The sequence below is a fragment of the Alnus glutinosa genome, chromosome 13 (genome assembly GCF_958979055.1).
Source record: "Alnus glutinosa chromosome 13, dhAlnGlut1.1, whole genome shotgun sequence".
NCBI classification, from domain to species: Eukaryota; Viridiplantae; Streptophyta; class Magnoliopsida; order Fagales; family Betulaceae; genus Alnus; species Alnus glutinosa.
In genome coordinates, this window is record NC_084898.1 from 11,628,800 (window position 1) to 11,641,983 (window position 13,184).

The following is a 13,184-nucleotide window of genomic DNA, read 5'->3' on the forward strand; positions in this document are numbered from 1 at the left end:
AATAAAATTGTCACTTTAATTCACTATCTTTTAATCATTGAGTTCTCGATTTATTCTCTTAATTATTCTTGTACTCTTTTAATTATATTTCATTTAGTACATTTAATTTTAGTAACTCTTTACTAAAATGCTTTGGCCGAAGACTTAAAATAATCAATTCCTATTAAAGTTATCTCAATGTGATATTTTATATCTCAAAGGATTAAGAATTTCATCTTGAGGAGTAGTATTCCTACAATGCTACATGTGATAATCCAATATACCGAGATTTTGACCATGAAATATCTCACTCTTAAATATATCAAAGTGGCCTCCATTTCACATTTGTATTCACATTCTTCTGAGGAATGAGAGTCAATGTTATAAGTAGTCGTTAGTTCAAGTTATTCATATTGTCAGTAATTATATAGAATACAATTCACGTGGTCCAATTCAGTGCATTATAGTCACATCAACATATCAATAAGAAGTCTCCACTTCCATGATCAAGATAGATTATCATGATTGATATGTTATAGTCTTTTCAAATAGAATGTTCAATTCCATTGCCAACTATAAGTTTATAAGTTACAAGGTTTATAACTTAGATATTCTGTGTAATAATCTCATTAACACACCTAAGTTGTATTCAATATAACTTAAGGACTACATGTATATATAAAAAAGAATAATATGCACATACGTATGGGTGTACAAGCGGGGCAGTTATTAACCGGTAACCTTTAATAACCGCTAACTAAAGAAACCAAGAAACCGAAAAACAAAAAATAATCGCAATCGGATAACCAAGTACCGATTATAACATTTTAAAAAACTGGTTTATTTTTATTTTTATTTTATTTTATATATATATATATATATATATATATATATATATATATATATATATATATATATATATATATATATATTACCAACGAAAAACGAAATAATATTAAGGGTGCATTTGAAATTGTTATTTCGTAGAGAATAAGTGCGATTTTAAATTAAATAGCAAACATAAATCGTTTGGAAACTGCGATTTTAAAAATTGCGATTTGAAAACGCAAAAAATTTGCTTTTTCAAATTGCATGTAAGATGATACTTTTTTGAAAACGCAGAATTTTAAAGGCTAAACTATGATTTTACTAAACACTTAACTGCGTTTTTAAAAATCACTTTTTCAAAAAGCGCGTCATCGCCTCTTCTTCTCCACTTCTCTTCTCTTCTTCTTTCCTTCTTCTTTCTTCTTCTCTTCTCAATCTCTGATCCACGCCCACGCCCACTCGCCCAGTGCCACGACCACGACGCCCAGTGCCCACTGCCCAATGCTCACGTGGTTGACGACCAAGACAACAAGTGCCGCTCCCTCAGCATCTTGTTCAAGGAAGTAATCATTTTTTTTTTTTTTTTTTTTGCATCAAACTACAAATCAAAGTGTTTCGATTTTTGCGTTTGATCGTTTGCAATCCTATCTTTGTGTTTCTCTAATCTGTGGGTATTTTGTTTTTAAGAAACTCAAATCGTTGTTGTATGGGAACTTAGTAGTTTATATAGTTTTATCTGCTCGATTATTTCATTGAATTTCATCTTTCTGGTTTCGTTTGGTTGCAAAGAAATTGATGGAAAATGAAAATAGTTTCGAAATTGTTTTTTCCTCTTTTTATTTTTATTTTTTTTTTATTTTTGAAGGCTTTTCTGGAAATTGAAATACTCGATGGGCCACTATATGTTTTTCTGTGATCCCAAACAGAATTTAATTAATTTTTAAAAGATTCCAACTATATATATATATATATATATCATATTCCCAAGGTGAAAAATTTCGGAGCTTCTCTATGAAGTTTTAAATTAAAGGACCAATTTGTTTGGATTAAGATGTTTATAGAATTTGTAACTGTTAGAACAGTTTTTAGTCTGGTAACGTGTAGATCTCTGATTTGCCGTGTTCTTCGTAATCTACAAGGAATAACAAACAATGTGTCAGAAGGGGGTTCTCCCGACGTCCCCTCTCCGATGCTTAAGTCAGTGGGCAATTTTGGAGAGTATTGAGAGTCTCCGAGACAAAAAAAATTTCCGAGACTAAAGAAGTCTCCGAGACGAAAAGTTTTCCTAGTCTGAAAATGTCTCCGAGACAAAAAAATTTTCGAGACTGAAAAAGTCTCCGAGATGAAAAAATTTCCGAGACTTAAAAAGTCTACGAGATGAAAAATTTTCCAAGACAAAAAGTCTTTGAGACGAAAAAATTTTCTGAGACTGAAAAAGTCTCCGAGACAAAATTTTCCGAGACAAAAAGTTTTCCCAGTTTGAAAAAGTCTCCGAGACAAATTTTTTTTCCAAATCTAAGCAAAACTCTGAGACAAAACAGGAAATTTCCCGAGATGGAAATAAAATTTCGAGACAAAAATATCCCGAGGCCGAGATAGCCCGTGTATCTTGAATAGAACATTGTCAAATGAAAAAGATTGCCATATCGACGCAGCTAGGAAATCTTTTGATTTGTCAACGGCAAGTGAAAGGCTTCAACTGCATACAACTTCGAGCATTCAAAATTACTACCACATGCAAAAAGTCACAAGCACAAGGAGGTAAAAGTTATGCCGCTTACTAGACACTCCGACAACCATGGTCTCCACAAGCGTCTGACCATCAACATTGAATCCTCATTATCAATGGACAAAAATAGCCCCATCTGCAAGTACAAAAGAAGATTCCCAATGCCCGACCAGTTGGACGAATCAGCCAATGGGAATCGGGGGTTATCTGTTAGGGAAATTATCATCCTCTAGGCAAATGGGCCTATACTCGAACCAGGGCCCAGTTGATATTGCTGGCTCAACTTGACCCGCTCAGTCACTAAGGCTTAACAGAGTTTTATAACACCTTGAAGGCTATATTTAGAACACATGGAATAAATACATTATCCCATGAGGAGTAAGTGTCCCACTCTCCCACTCAACCTCTATCTCATTCCACTAAGGGTTCCATTCAGCCATGACATGAAGGTGGAACAATGCCATTGAAAATTATGTGCTTATAAATAGGCTGCTACCCCAAGTACAAAATACACTCTGAATATATACTAAACTCTCGACTCTCAATACTCTCCAAAATGGCCCATTGACTTAGGCATCGGAGAGGGGACGTCGGGAGACCCCCCCTCTGACGCATTGTTTGTTATTCCTTGTAGATTACGAAGAACACGACGAATCAGAGATCTACACGTTACCAGACTGAAAACTGTTCTAACAGTAATATATTATATAATTTATTTTTTTTAAAATAAATTAAATGGTTATGATTGTATATATTAGCAGTTATCAAATTTATTAACCCATTCATTGTCTTCATATTTATAATTTTCATTAGATTAAGTTCTCGGTCTCTTCTTTTCTTCTTCTTTCCTTCTCTTCTGATCCTTCACTTATTGTTCTTTTCTCTTCCGATCCACGCCCAGTGCCACCCAATGTCCACTCCCAGACCGTGAAAGGTCTCTCTGGGTCTCTCTCTTTCAACACACAACGAAAGGCAGAGGAGACTCTCCCAAAGGTTTGCATATTTTTTTAGATTTTTTTCTAAATTTTGATTTCGATTTTTGCAGAGGAAATATTTGCAGATTTCGATTACTATTTTGAAAATTTTGTTAGTGGGTTTTATGTGATTTTACTTTAACATTGTCTCTTTGTGTTTTTCTTTAGCAGTGCAGCTGCGTTCCGGTGGACAGTGAGCCTAGTTCGTCTACCATATTTGCTGCAAGTATTTCCTGGTAATTTTTATATCTAAATCTCAACTTATTGTATTGAGATTCTTGAGAATCCCTTGTTTTGGGTTATAATTTGTTGTAATCTTTTTTGTTTGTTTCTTCATTTTATCTGAACACAGCGAATGATTCACTTTGTTTATATGTTGGTTTAACGCCATTTTTATTGCTTTAAATTCAACATGCTACTATCTCACTCACATGACCAGTTAATGTGAAAACCGGTTATTTAGTTAATAACCGAATAACCGGCGGTTGGTAAAAACCGCAACAGTTATGACGAAATAACCGCAACCGCAATCAGTTGTACACCCTTACATACAATGATATGCTCAATGATCTTAATAAACCAAAAAATGTCATACAAAAGAAATTTGTTTTTAGGGCATAAACTAAAATCGGTTTCGTAGGCCGTATAAAAAATTAACATCTTTAAATGTCGTATGTCGGGTTTAGGTCATATTGAAGTATTGGTATAAGATTGTATACGTTAATCCTAACCTAACTTATTTAATTAAACGAGTCAGACCCTTCAACTCTAAACCGTTAATTTTATATTGGGTTCATGTCATATTTGCATTTTGTATTAAAAATTTGCTGCCCTAAGTTTACTAATACGCATTACATTACTCCTTTTGCATATATGCCTATGGGTATGCTTCTGCCCTCTATTTTAGCAATTGGAATACCACTAAGTACATGCAACAAAAATTGGCAATGCCACTCGTAACAGCCTAGGCTACCCAGCCCAGAAACTGTGAAATGACAGAATTGCCACCGCGCATAATGAAGTGGCAAGATTTAATTGGCAAACCGACGTACCAAAGTCTGAGTCCATACCCGAAAAGGACTTGCACAATTTCATTTTAATAAAGAATAATTGCACAATTGGTCTCTGTGATATGCCATAATTATTTTTCACTCCCTATGGTTTAAAAAGTTTATGGGAGATCCTTGTAGTAAGCAATAATTACAAATCGATCATTAACGCCAAATTTCATTAAATTTTTTGACAGATTCTGTTAAATGTCACGTCAGCGCCACGTCAGACCAATAAGAATGCGACACGTGTCCGTTTTAATAAAAAAATTATTAAAAAAAAAATAAATATACTTATTTTTTTAAAAAAATTCAAATTCAAATTCAAATTCAAAAAAAAAAACCCAAGGGGTGGCCCAGCCACCCTAGCCTATGGGAATGGAGTATGGTGGTATGTTACAATCTTAAGCGTCTTATATGGCTTAAGTATAATCTTAAATATGTTTATATAAACTCTTGAACACCCTTCCATTGTGAGTCGATTTCCAATGATGACTTTTACCTAAAATTTGTATCAAGTTCACTATCAATTCATTTTCAGTCAATAAATCAGGAAACATCTCTCAGCACAAGCATGTGCAGAGTGGAGACAGCAGAAATGTAAGGATACAAAGAAAACAAATGGGGGACATAAACTGAACGAAAAGGTGTATTTATCTTTCTCTTTTCTACTCCATTTGTGTGTTCATTTTAGCAGTATCAGCATAGCTAAAATGAATTCTAAGTAAAGTCATAGTCAACTTTTATTTGCAATACTGATACTGCTAACTTGAAGCTAACTTTTTCTATGTTAACTTGGGGGAAAAAAAAAAATCTGTCTTCTGTGTAAATGGTTTGTATGTCTAACAGGCTTCTAAGTTAACTTTTGTTTGCAATACTGATACCAATTTAAGTCATAGTCAATGGACAACGTATTGTTCTTGTTGTAGACAAAAGGTCTTAGGTGCACAACGATATCTACATTTGTTACTTGAGATGATGTTATTACTTCTCCAGGAATTGTTAAAAGAATGCACCTTGTTGTAATATTATTGCGGCTGAGTGGCATCCTGAATTCATTTTTACAGTTGTGTAGTCACTACAAAAAAATCTGATTTTCGCCACTTGTAGTTCGCCGCGTGTACGGTCACTGTACACGTGGCGAACTGTTGGCCGCGTGCAAGTAGCCACGTACATACACGCGGTGGATCCGGTTAACACTAATTGCACAATTGGCCGCGTGTATTAAAATACACGCGGCCAACATCTGGCCGCGTGTACATTAATACACGCGGCTAACTGTGAAATTTTTTTGTTAATATTTAATTCTGTTTTTTAATTTCTTTTTATTTAAAATATATATATATATATATATATATATATATATATATATATATAAATATTTACTAAAATTCTCCAAATTTATTTTATCCAAAAATATCACAAAATCAAATTGCACAAATTAATCAAAACAACAATATTTAAAAATTTGAATACCATGTACTAATAAATGTATTCATTACTAACAATAAATACTTACACAACAATATCAACAAATTTGAAAATCTTGATCTAATAAAGTTATTCATTACTAACAAAAAAAAAAAAAACACAAAATATCTACAAATCTGGAGGACGTCGCTGCAGATCACGAGGTGCAGTCCCGGGCGTGAACTCGCCAACCGGCGATTGTCCCGCAAGAGATGGTGTAATGGGCGATGGAGTCCAGAGAGGGGATTGTTGGCTCAGCAATTGTCCAACAGGCGACACCGGACCAATCGTTGTCGCATTACCTGCAAGTAATAAAAATAATTAACCTATATAATATTATATGCAAATTTAAACAAGTAATGAGAACAAATTAAAAATAAACCTAAGTGTATACATAATATGAACCATACCTGCAGGCGCACTACTAATAGACGACGTACTACCTACGTGTGCAGGTGAAGACTGCTGACCACCAGGGCATACGAACGATAATCCTGTAGAGGACATGAAGGCCTCAACCTGTCGCATGCGTTGCTCCATAGCATCAAACTGTCGTAGGCGCTGCTCCATGCTGTCAGCCCGCTCTCTCTCGGCCCGCACTATGCCCTCCAACCCGTCATTCCTCTCTCTCTCGGCCTGTAACATGATATCTATCTCCGCAATTTTGTGGGCAGCCCAATCCTGAGACGTGCCCTCGGCCGGTCCCCCCCGTGTGCGGGCCCTATACGAGAAACAAGTCCCGCGAACAGGAGTAACTTTCGGCCCAACCTGCCGAACCCTACCCCCATACTCGGGTCGCCCAAGTGCCTGCTCGTACGCGTCGCCAGGTGCCCAACGCACCGTATCTGATGAAACGGAATCCGTGGCAGCAGGATCAGTGGACAAACTCTGTGTCATCCGCTCCTGTACGTCGTCAACATACAACACACTGGTAATTAATAAATATTTTATCACACGCATAACTAATAAATATTAATAACATAGAACAGTAGCATACACATAGGTCCCGTGTCCGCTCGTTCAGATAAGTGCCGTCTTTCCTTGTGTGCGTCTTCACAAACGACTCGGCGCAAGTGGGGGGCGTGCCAGATGTAGATGCCTGTCGCCATACAGTATAAATATATAACAAACATTGGATATTCATTTAATGTTAAGAAAGAACAATTACGCACAAATAAGAATTAAAACATTTACATATTGTTTCATACCTCATCGTGATTAAATCTGGCATAACTTTTGGACCCCAGACTATGGGGGATGTCATTCTGCTCCCGCAGCCGCTTCATTCGTTCAGACCTCGCCTTTGCATTGAACATTCTGAAAAAAAAAATGTAAGAATTGACACACTTAATTACTTATGTGCTATGATTAAATGAACTGTTTATTAAAAAAACACAACATTATAGTAATACATTCAAAGACCTACATACCTGATTTCTTTTTGTGCACCACTCGTGCAGTACGTCCTCCACATCCGTTCGGTCATACTTATCAAAAAACGTATCTGGCATTCTCGCACGTATTGTCAATGGCGTGTCATCGTCTCAAATATTTAGCTGGGTCCTCAACTTCGACTTCCACGAACGGTGCTTACGCCCATATCACCCCAGAATTCGTTCTGTGCGAGACGCTGGTCGACGGATACGGGTACAAAAAATTCTTGCTGCACATTCAATTTAAGGATTAATTTTAGCAGTTCAACAAAAACTTAATCTTAACTTTAATTTCACTAAATACATATATTAGTTTCATACACATACCATTATGGCATCCCACATTGCCCGCTTAATCTGTTTATCTACCTTTGCCCATTCGTCCTGCAAGTGAATGTGGGACCCGCTCCGTAAAAGCTTGCCCGCAGCCCGTCTATAACGATTGCATGCGCGTCCCACGGGTTGTGTTGCAGCATTGTACTGCAACACAACTTTCTTCCCACTTGGGAGCACCCAATTTCTCTCTGAGTCCTTAATCACCTCAAAATAGATGCTCCCGTCTGGGTTATACCCTAGTCAATAAATATAAAACGTTAATATATTAACACTAAATAACTTAATTATATTAATATATTAATAAATTAAAAATTCAATTTAAATATTATACGAACTTACTAAATTAAGATATAATGATGTATAAAAATGTACTTACCCATCAGCCGAATATGATCGGTCGCTATGAGCTCGGTCGCTGGGTCGCCAGCATGCTCCTCGCCTACCTCATCTGCCGGGTGAGGCTCATCATGATGATCGTCATTCGAAGACATATCCTGGGGGACATCATGGGCCAACTGATCAAGACCCAGCATCACATCGTCCCCCTCATGGGGCATCTGGCTCTCCCCCACATCTGGGTCCTGACTCTCCCCAGAAAGCGGCAACTGGCTCTGTCCATAAACAGGCACCTGACTCTCCCCAGGTGCCGGGCCCTGGCCCCCCGCCGGTGCCGACATCTGTCCCGACCGCATAGCCGGCATAGGCATCTCCCCCCGCTGTGACAGCGGGAATCTGTCATCCTGAGTCTCACTATCAGGGTTGACTGGCATAGGTGGTGTAAGGGGGTATGGATAGTACAATGGGAATCTGCTCAGATCATGACACTCTCGAGCCCACCATCGATCAATATGACCCGGTGTGGTGATCCCCAACTGCGAGAACGTCGTGTATGGAGAAGGAGAATATCCAGCTGAGCTCGTCTGGCCGGGATCTGACCTGCTCATCCCCGCCGTACCCGGGGGCAATGGTCTATAAACGGCGTTCGGGTGGAGTGGCCACGGTGTAGTATGTAGTGCCGCTGACATCGCCGGTGTGGACGTAGGCGGGTATGGAGAAGGAGAATATCCAGCTGCGCTCGTCTGCTCGGGATTTGACGAGCTCATCCCCGTCGTACCCAGGGGCAATGGTCTATAAACGGTGTCCGGGTGGTGTGGCCAAGGTGTGGTATGTAGTGCCACTAACATCGCCGGTGTGGATGTAGTCGTGCAAGGCACGGGTAGGCGTGGTGCACGATGTGCGCAAGTAGGGGGTCTTTGGTCCATTGAAACCTGCGAACAAAAATGTAGACAAATTATTTGAAATTCGTATTAGTTTTGATATTAAAAAAGAATATGCATATTATACAATGAGCTCTATGCAAAATAAGAAAGTATTTTGAGTTTAAACGAATTGTGCCAACAATAAATATAGCAATCATTGTATAACAGGAGCTTCAATCGGATCAATGTCGGGCCTGTCGTGATCGAATTCATCATTCATATCATACAGGTCATCAGTGGGTAGTACGAGCGGTACACACTCGTGATATGCATTATCTGCATCACTACTCCCTTCCCCCTGACCAACATCGTACACGTTGCGCGATTTAGTCCTCACGGCACAAACCCAGTTTGGGTTCCTTCCATCCTCGACATAAAACACTTGGTCTACCTGAGATGTAAGCACGTAAGGCTCGTCAGTAAGTAGTTCTCCCCTGTGGACGAGGTGAGTGAAGTTGACAAACGCTAGGCCATAATCGTCGACTCTGAATCCTCTGTCCATCATGGGGTCCGCCCAATTGCACTTAAATAGGACATACGTAGTCCTATCGTAGTACTCGACCTCAACTACATCGGTTAATTGCCCATAGTAGGTTTCGCATTCAACGGTTGGCACACATACGCCGCTGTTCTGAGTCCTCCTTCCCACATCATTGGCTAGCGTGCGGAACAGTTTCCCGTTTACCACGTACCTGTTATACTTCACTGCTGTCTCCTTCAACCCCCTACTGCGCATAACCAATTTCTACCCCAATTCCTCCCTACGTTGATCGTCAAGGCCATCAACCTATGTTATCATTTCATATATTAAAAGAATACATCGGTTAATAGCGGCATATTGTCGAACCCTATCTTAAAATGACACTGAACATAGGTAAATATTATATACCAAAATACCACTATTTCCTTACATATGCGCGGTACCACTCGCAGAACTGCTCATGATGTTGGGCTTCAATTAGAGCGTCCGTGATGCGACCCCTAACGCATGATCGCCTAATAGCGTCTTTGTGCATCCTACATTCAGCAGATATAATTAAAAAACTAATTATTATCAATTATATCATTTGAATCCGGTTCAATATGTAAACACTACTTACATCCGCAAATTGAGAAACTCTTCAGAGTTGAACACAATATAACGATGAATCTGATGCATCGTCAACCGGTTCAACCTAACTCGCGTTCCCGCCTCCTTGGAACCATCCGGATTTCTCAAAGGTCTATTGTGAAAGGTTGGTGCATTTTCTAGATATCTTGAATAGAACGTTACTAGCTCGGTCACTGTGTAACCTTCTGCAATGCACCCCTCAGGAGCCGCTTTGTTGCACACATTCGACTTGAAACCCCCAAGACTCCCGGTGCACACACATAAACATTAAGGGCTTGTCCCCGTTTAATGCCACGAGTTACATGAAAATAATATATATATATATATATATATATATATATATATATATATATATATATTTTTCTGCGAAATTTTACCTCTCTGCCGGGTACATCCACCTATATTGAACGGGTCCGCCGAGTCTACACTCGCGCACAAGATGCACGACCAAGTGGACCATGCTAGTAAAAAACTCAGGAGGAAATACCTGTTCCAGCTTGCATAGTGTGATACAGACGTCACCCTGCAGTCGGTCCATCTCAACTTGAGTTAGCTTGGTCGAGCATATGCCTCTGAAAAATGCTGACATCTCAACGATAGGTCTGACCACTTTGTCTGGCAGTGATTGATGCAATGCAATTGGTAGAAGCTGCTGCATCAGTATGTGGTTGTCATGACTTTTTAACCCTGAAATTGTATGATCCTTCATCCGAACACACCGTGAAATGTTCGAGGCATATCCGTCTGGAACTCTCACATTTCGAAGAACCTTTAAAAAACTTTCTTTATCCTCCCTGGACATCGTGTGACAAGCCGCGGGTATATATGTTTTACCATTTGCGGCGGTGAACGGATGCAATTTAGGTCTCAACCCCATCTCCTGCAAATCTAGCCGAGCTGCCAAGTTGTCCTTCGTTTTCCCTTTGATGTCCAAAATAGTGCCAAGTATATTGTCCATGACATTTTTCTCTATGTGCATGACATCAAGATTGTGCCGAAGCAAATTGTCCTTCCAGTACGGCAATTTGAAGAAAATACTTTTCTTCTTCCACACAACATCATCAGCACCCCGTGCACCGTCTTCCGCTTCTTCCGTCTCGTCTTACCCGCGTTCTCATCCCCAAATGCAACTCCGTCCAACTGTGGAGGATCTCGTCCCCGCAAGGCACATCAGGAGCACATTCTAACTCCTCAGTCCCATCAAACGTTCTTCTGTTCAGCCGCCACAAATGTTTAGTTGGCAAGTACCTCCTGTGTCCCATGTAACAAAATTTACAACCGTTCTTCAAATGTTTAGAACGTGTCGAATACATGCAACAAGGACATGCCTTCACACCTTTGTTAGGCCAACCGGATAAATCTGCATACGCCGGAAAGTCGTTTATTATCCACATCAACTGAGCTCGCATATTGAAATTCTCCATCTTCGCAGCATCTAGTGTTCGTACCCCTATATCCCACAGCTCCAACAGCTCATCAATCAGTGGCTGAAGGTAGACGTCGATATCCATACCAGGTGAGGTCGGTTCGGGGATAACCAGTGACAGGATGAACGACGTCTGTTTCATGCACATCCAAGGGGGCAAATTGTACGGTACAAGCAATACGGGCCATGTGCTGTGGGATGTACTCATGTTCCCAAATGGATTGAATTCATCTGCTGTCAGTCCAAGCCGCACGTTCCTACTGTCTGCCATAAAATCCGGATGTAGAGTGTCGAACGATCTCCATGCCTCACCGTCCGCGGGGTGCCTCAATACGCCGTCCCTAGTGCGGCCTTCTGCATGCCATCTCATATTGTGCGCAGTGTGCTCCGACATGAATAACCTCTGTAGCCGTGGGATGAGTGGAAACCATCTCAACACCTTCACTGGACGTTTTTTCCTCGACGATATTACCTCACCATCCTGATCTAAATGTATATCAGCCATCCACTTAGATTCTCCACATACGGTGCAGGTATCTAGGTCTTTATTGTCTTTCCAGAATAACATACAATCATTACGGCACGCCGGAATCTTCTCATACCCGAGACCCATGGAACTGAGGAATTTCTTCACCTCGTACGTATTAACCGGCAAGGCCTCATCGTAAGGAGGCAATAAATGACTGACAAGCTCAAGAATATCAGAAAAGATCTTGTTACTAATACCTCCAATGCACTTCAAGTTGTAGAAATGTACAGTTGCACTCAATTTACTGTGCTTTGTACCGGGGTGAAGTGGCTTGTCTGCAGTCTTCAACAACTCAACGTACTTCAATGTGTCCCTTGCAGAGGTTCCTTCATTTACTTCTCCGGGCTGGCCAACATGATCGGTTTCACCTACTTCGTGCACGCCGAAGGCGTCACGCAACATGGCGTGCATGTCACCACCTTGTTCCAGGTCTCCGCCTTGTTCTGTGACTTCTACATGTTCAATGCCACGGGCAGCCGTATCTGTGACACTGGGATGGTCGTGACCCCGAACAGGAGCAGCAGGGTTTAGGGTAGTCTCACCGTTCATATACCAGAAACCGTATCCCGTGGACATTCCGTTCCCCCCTGTCAGGTGGGCAAGAACGTAATCTGGGGGGTGCCGCTGGTTATTCCGGCAGTACTTACATGGGCAGTAAATTTTGCCATCAGCAGCCCTACAGTTACGAACGGCGAATGCCACGAACGCTCTACACCCGTCGTTATACTGTGTCGTACCCCTAGGTGCTGACATCCACGACTTGTCCATATTCCTCTGTACGTGAGTTAACAGTCTGAAACGAAATATGTTATTTGATTACAGCAAATAAAGTGCTTGTTTGTTTAATGTTTGTTTTAAACAGTTAACTCAAAGTATCGTTTTTTCATATTTTTTTTAGGGTTTAGGGTTTTTCTTTTTAGGTTTTAAGGTTAGGGTTTAGGTTTTTAAGGGTTTAGTTTTTAGGGTTAGGGTTTAGGTTTTAATATTTGTAGGGTTTAGGGTTTTTAGGGTGTAGGGTTTTAGGGTTTAGGGTTTAACTAAAATAAAATAGTAACAAAAAA

General features: G+C 40.0%; 2 protein-coding genes across 3 annotated transcripts in view; one reads left to right on the forward strand and one right to left on the reverse strand.

Moving 5' to 3' along the window:
• LOC133854312 (uncharacterized) overlaps positions 1 to 3,921 on the forward strand; it is a 42,279-nt gene extending 38,358 nt beyond the window's left edge. The window contains exons 16-17 of one of the 2 annotated variants that reach the window (XR_009896803.1): positions 3,438 to 3,529; positions 3,679 to 3,921. The gene's annotated coding sequence lies outside the window, so the exon portion shown is untranslated. The remainder of the gene's footprint in view (positions 1 to 3,437; positions 3,530 to 3,678) is intronic. The other variant, XR_009896802.1, reaches the window with a different exon arrangement.
• Positions 3,922 to 6,143: 2,222 nt separating this feature from the next.
• LOC133853682 (uncharacterized) lies at positions 6,144 to 12,976 on the reverse strand. Its single transcript, XM_062289684.1, has 2 exons — positions 12,543 to 12,976; positions 6,144 to 6,331 (listed from the first exon to the last, which is right to left on the reverse strand). The coding sequence occupies exons 1-2, from the start codon at positions 12,889 to 12,891 to the stop codon at positions 6,159 to 6,161; spliced, it is 522 nt and encodes a 173-aa protein (XP_062145668.1). The 5' UTR covers positions 12,892 to 12,976; the 3' UTR covers positions 6,144 to 6,158.
• Positions 12,977 to 13,184: the final 208 nt, after the last annotated feature.

Excerpts from the sequence above, each read along its gene's own strand:
- LOC133853682 (XM_062289684.1), bottom strand. The coding sequence starts at position 12,891 with ATGGACAAGTCGTGGATGTCAGCACCTAGGGGTACGACACAGTATAAC. Across the intron at positions 6,332-12,542 it reads AGGCGGAGACCTGGAACAAG|GTAATGCGACAACGATTGGT; the intron begins GTGGTGACATGC and ends TATTACTTGCAG.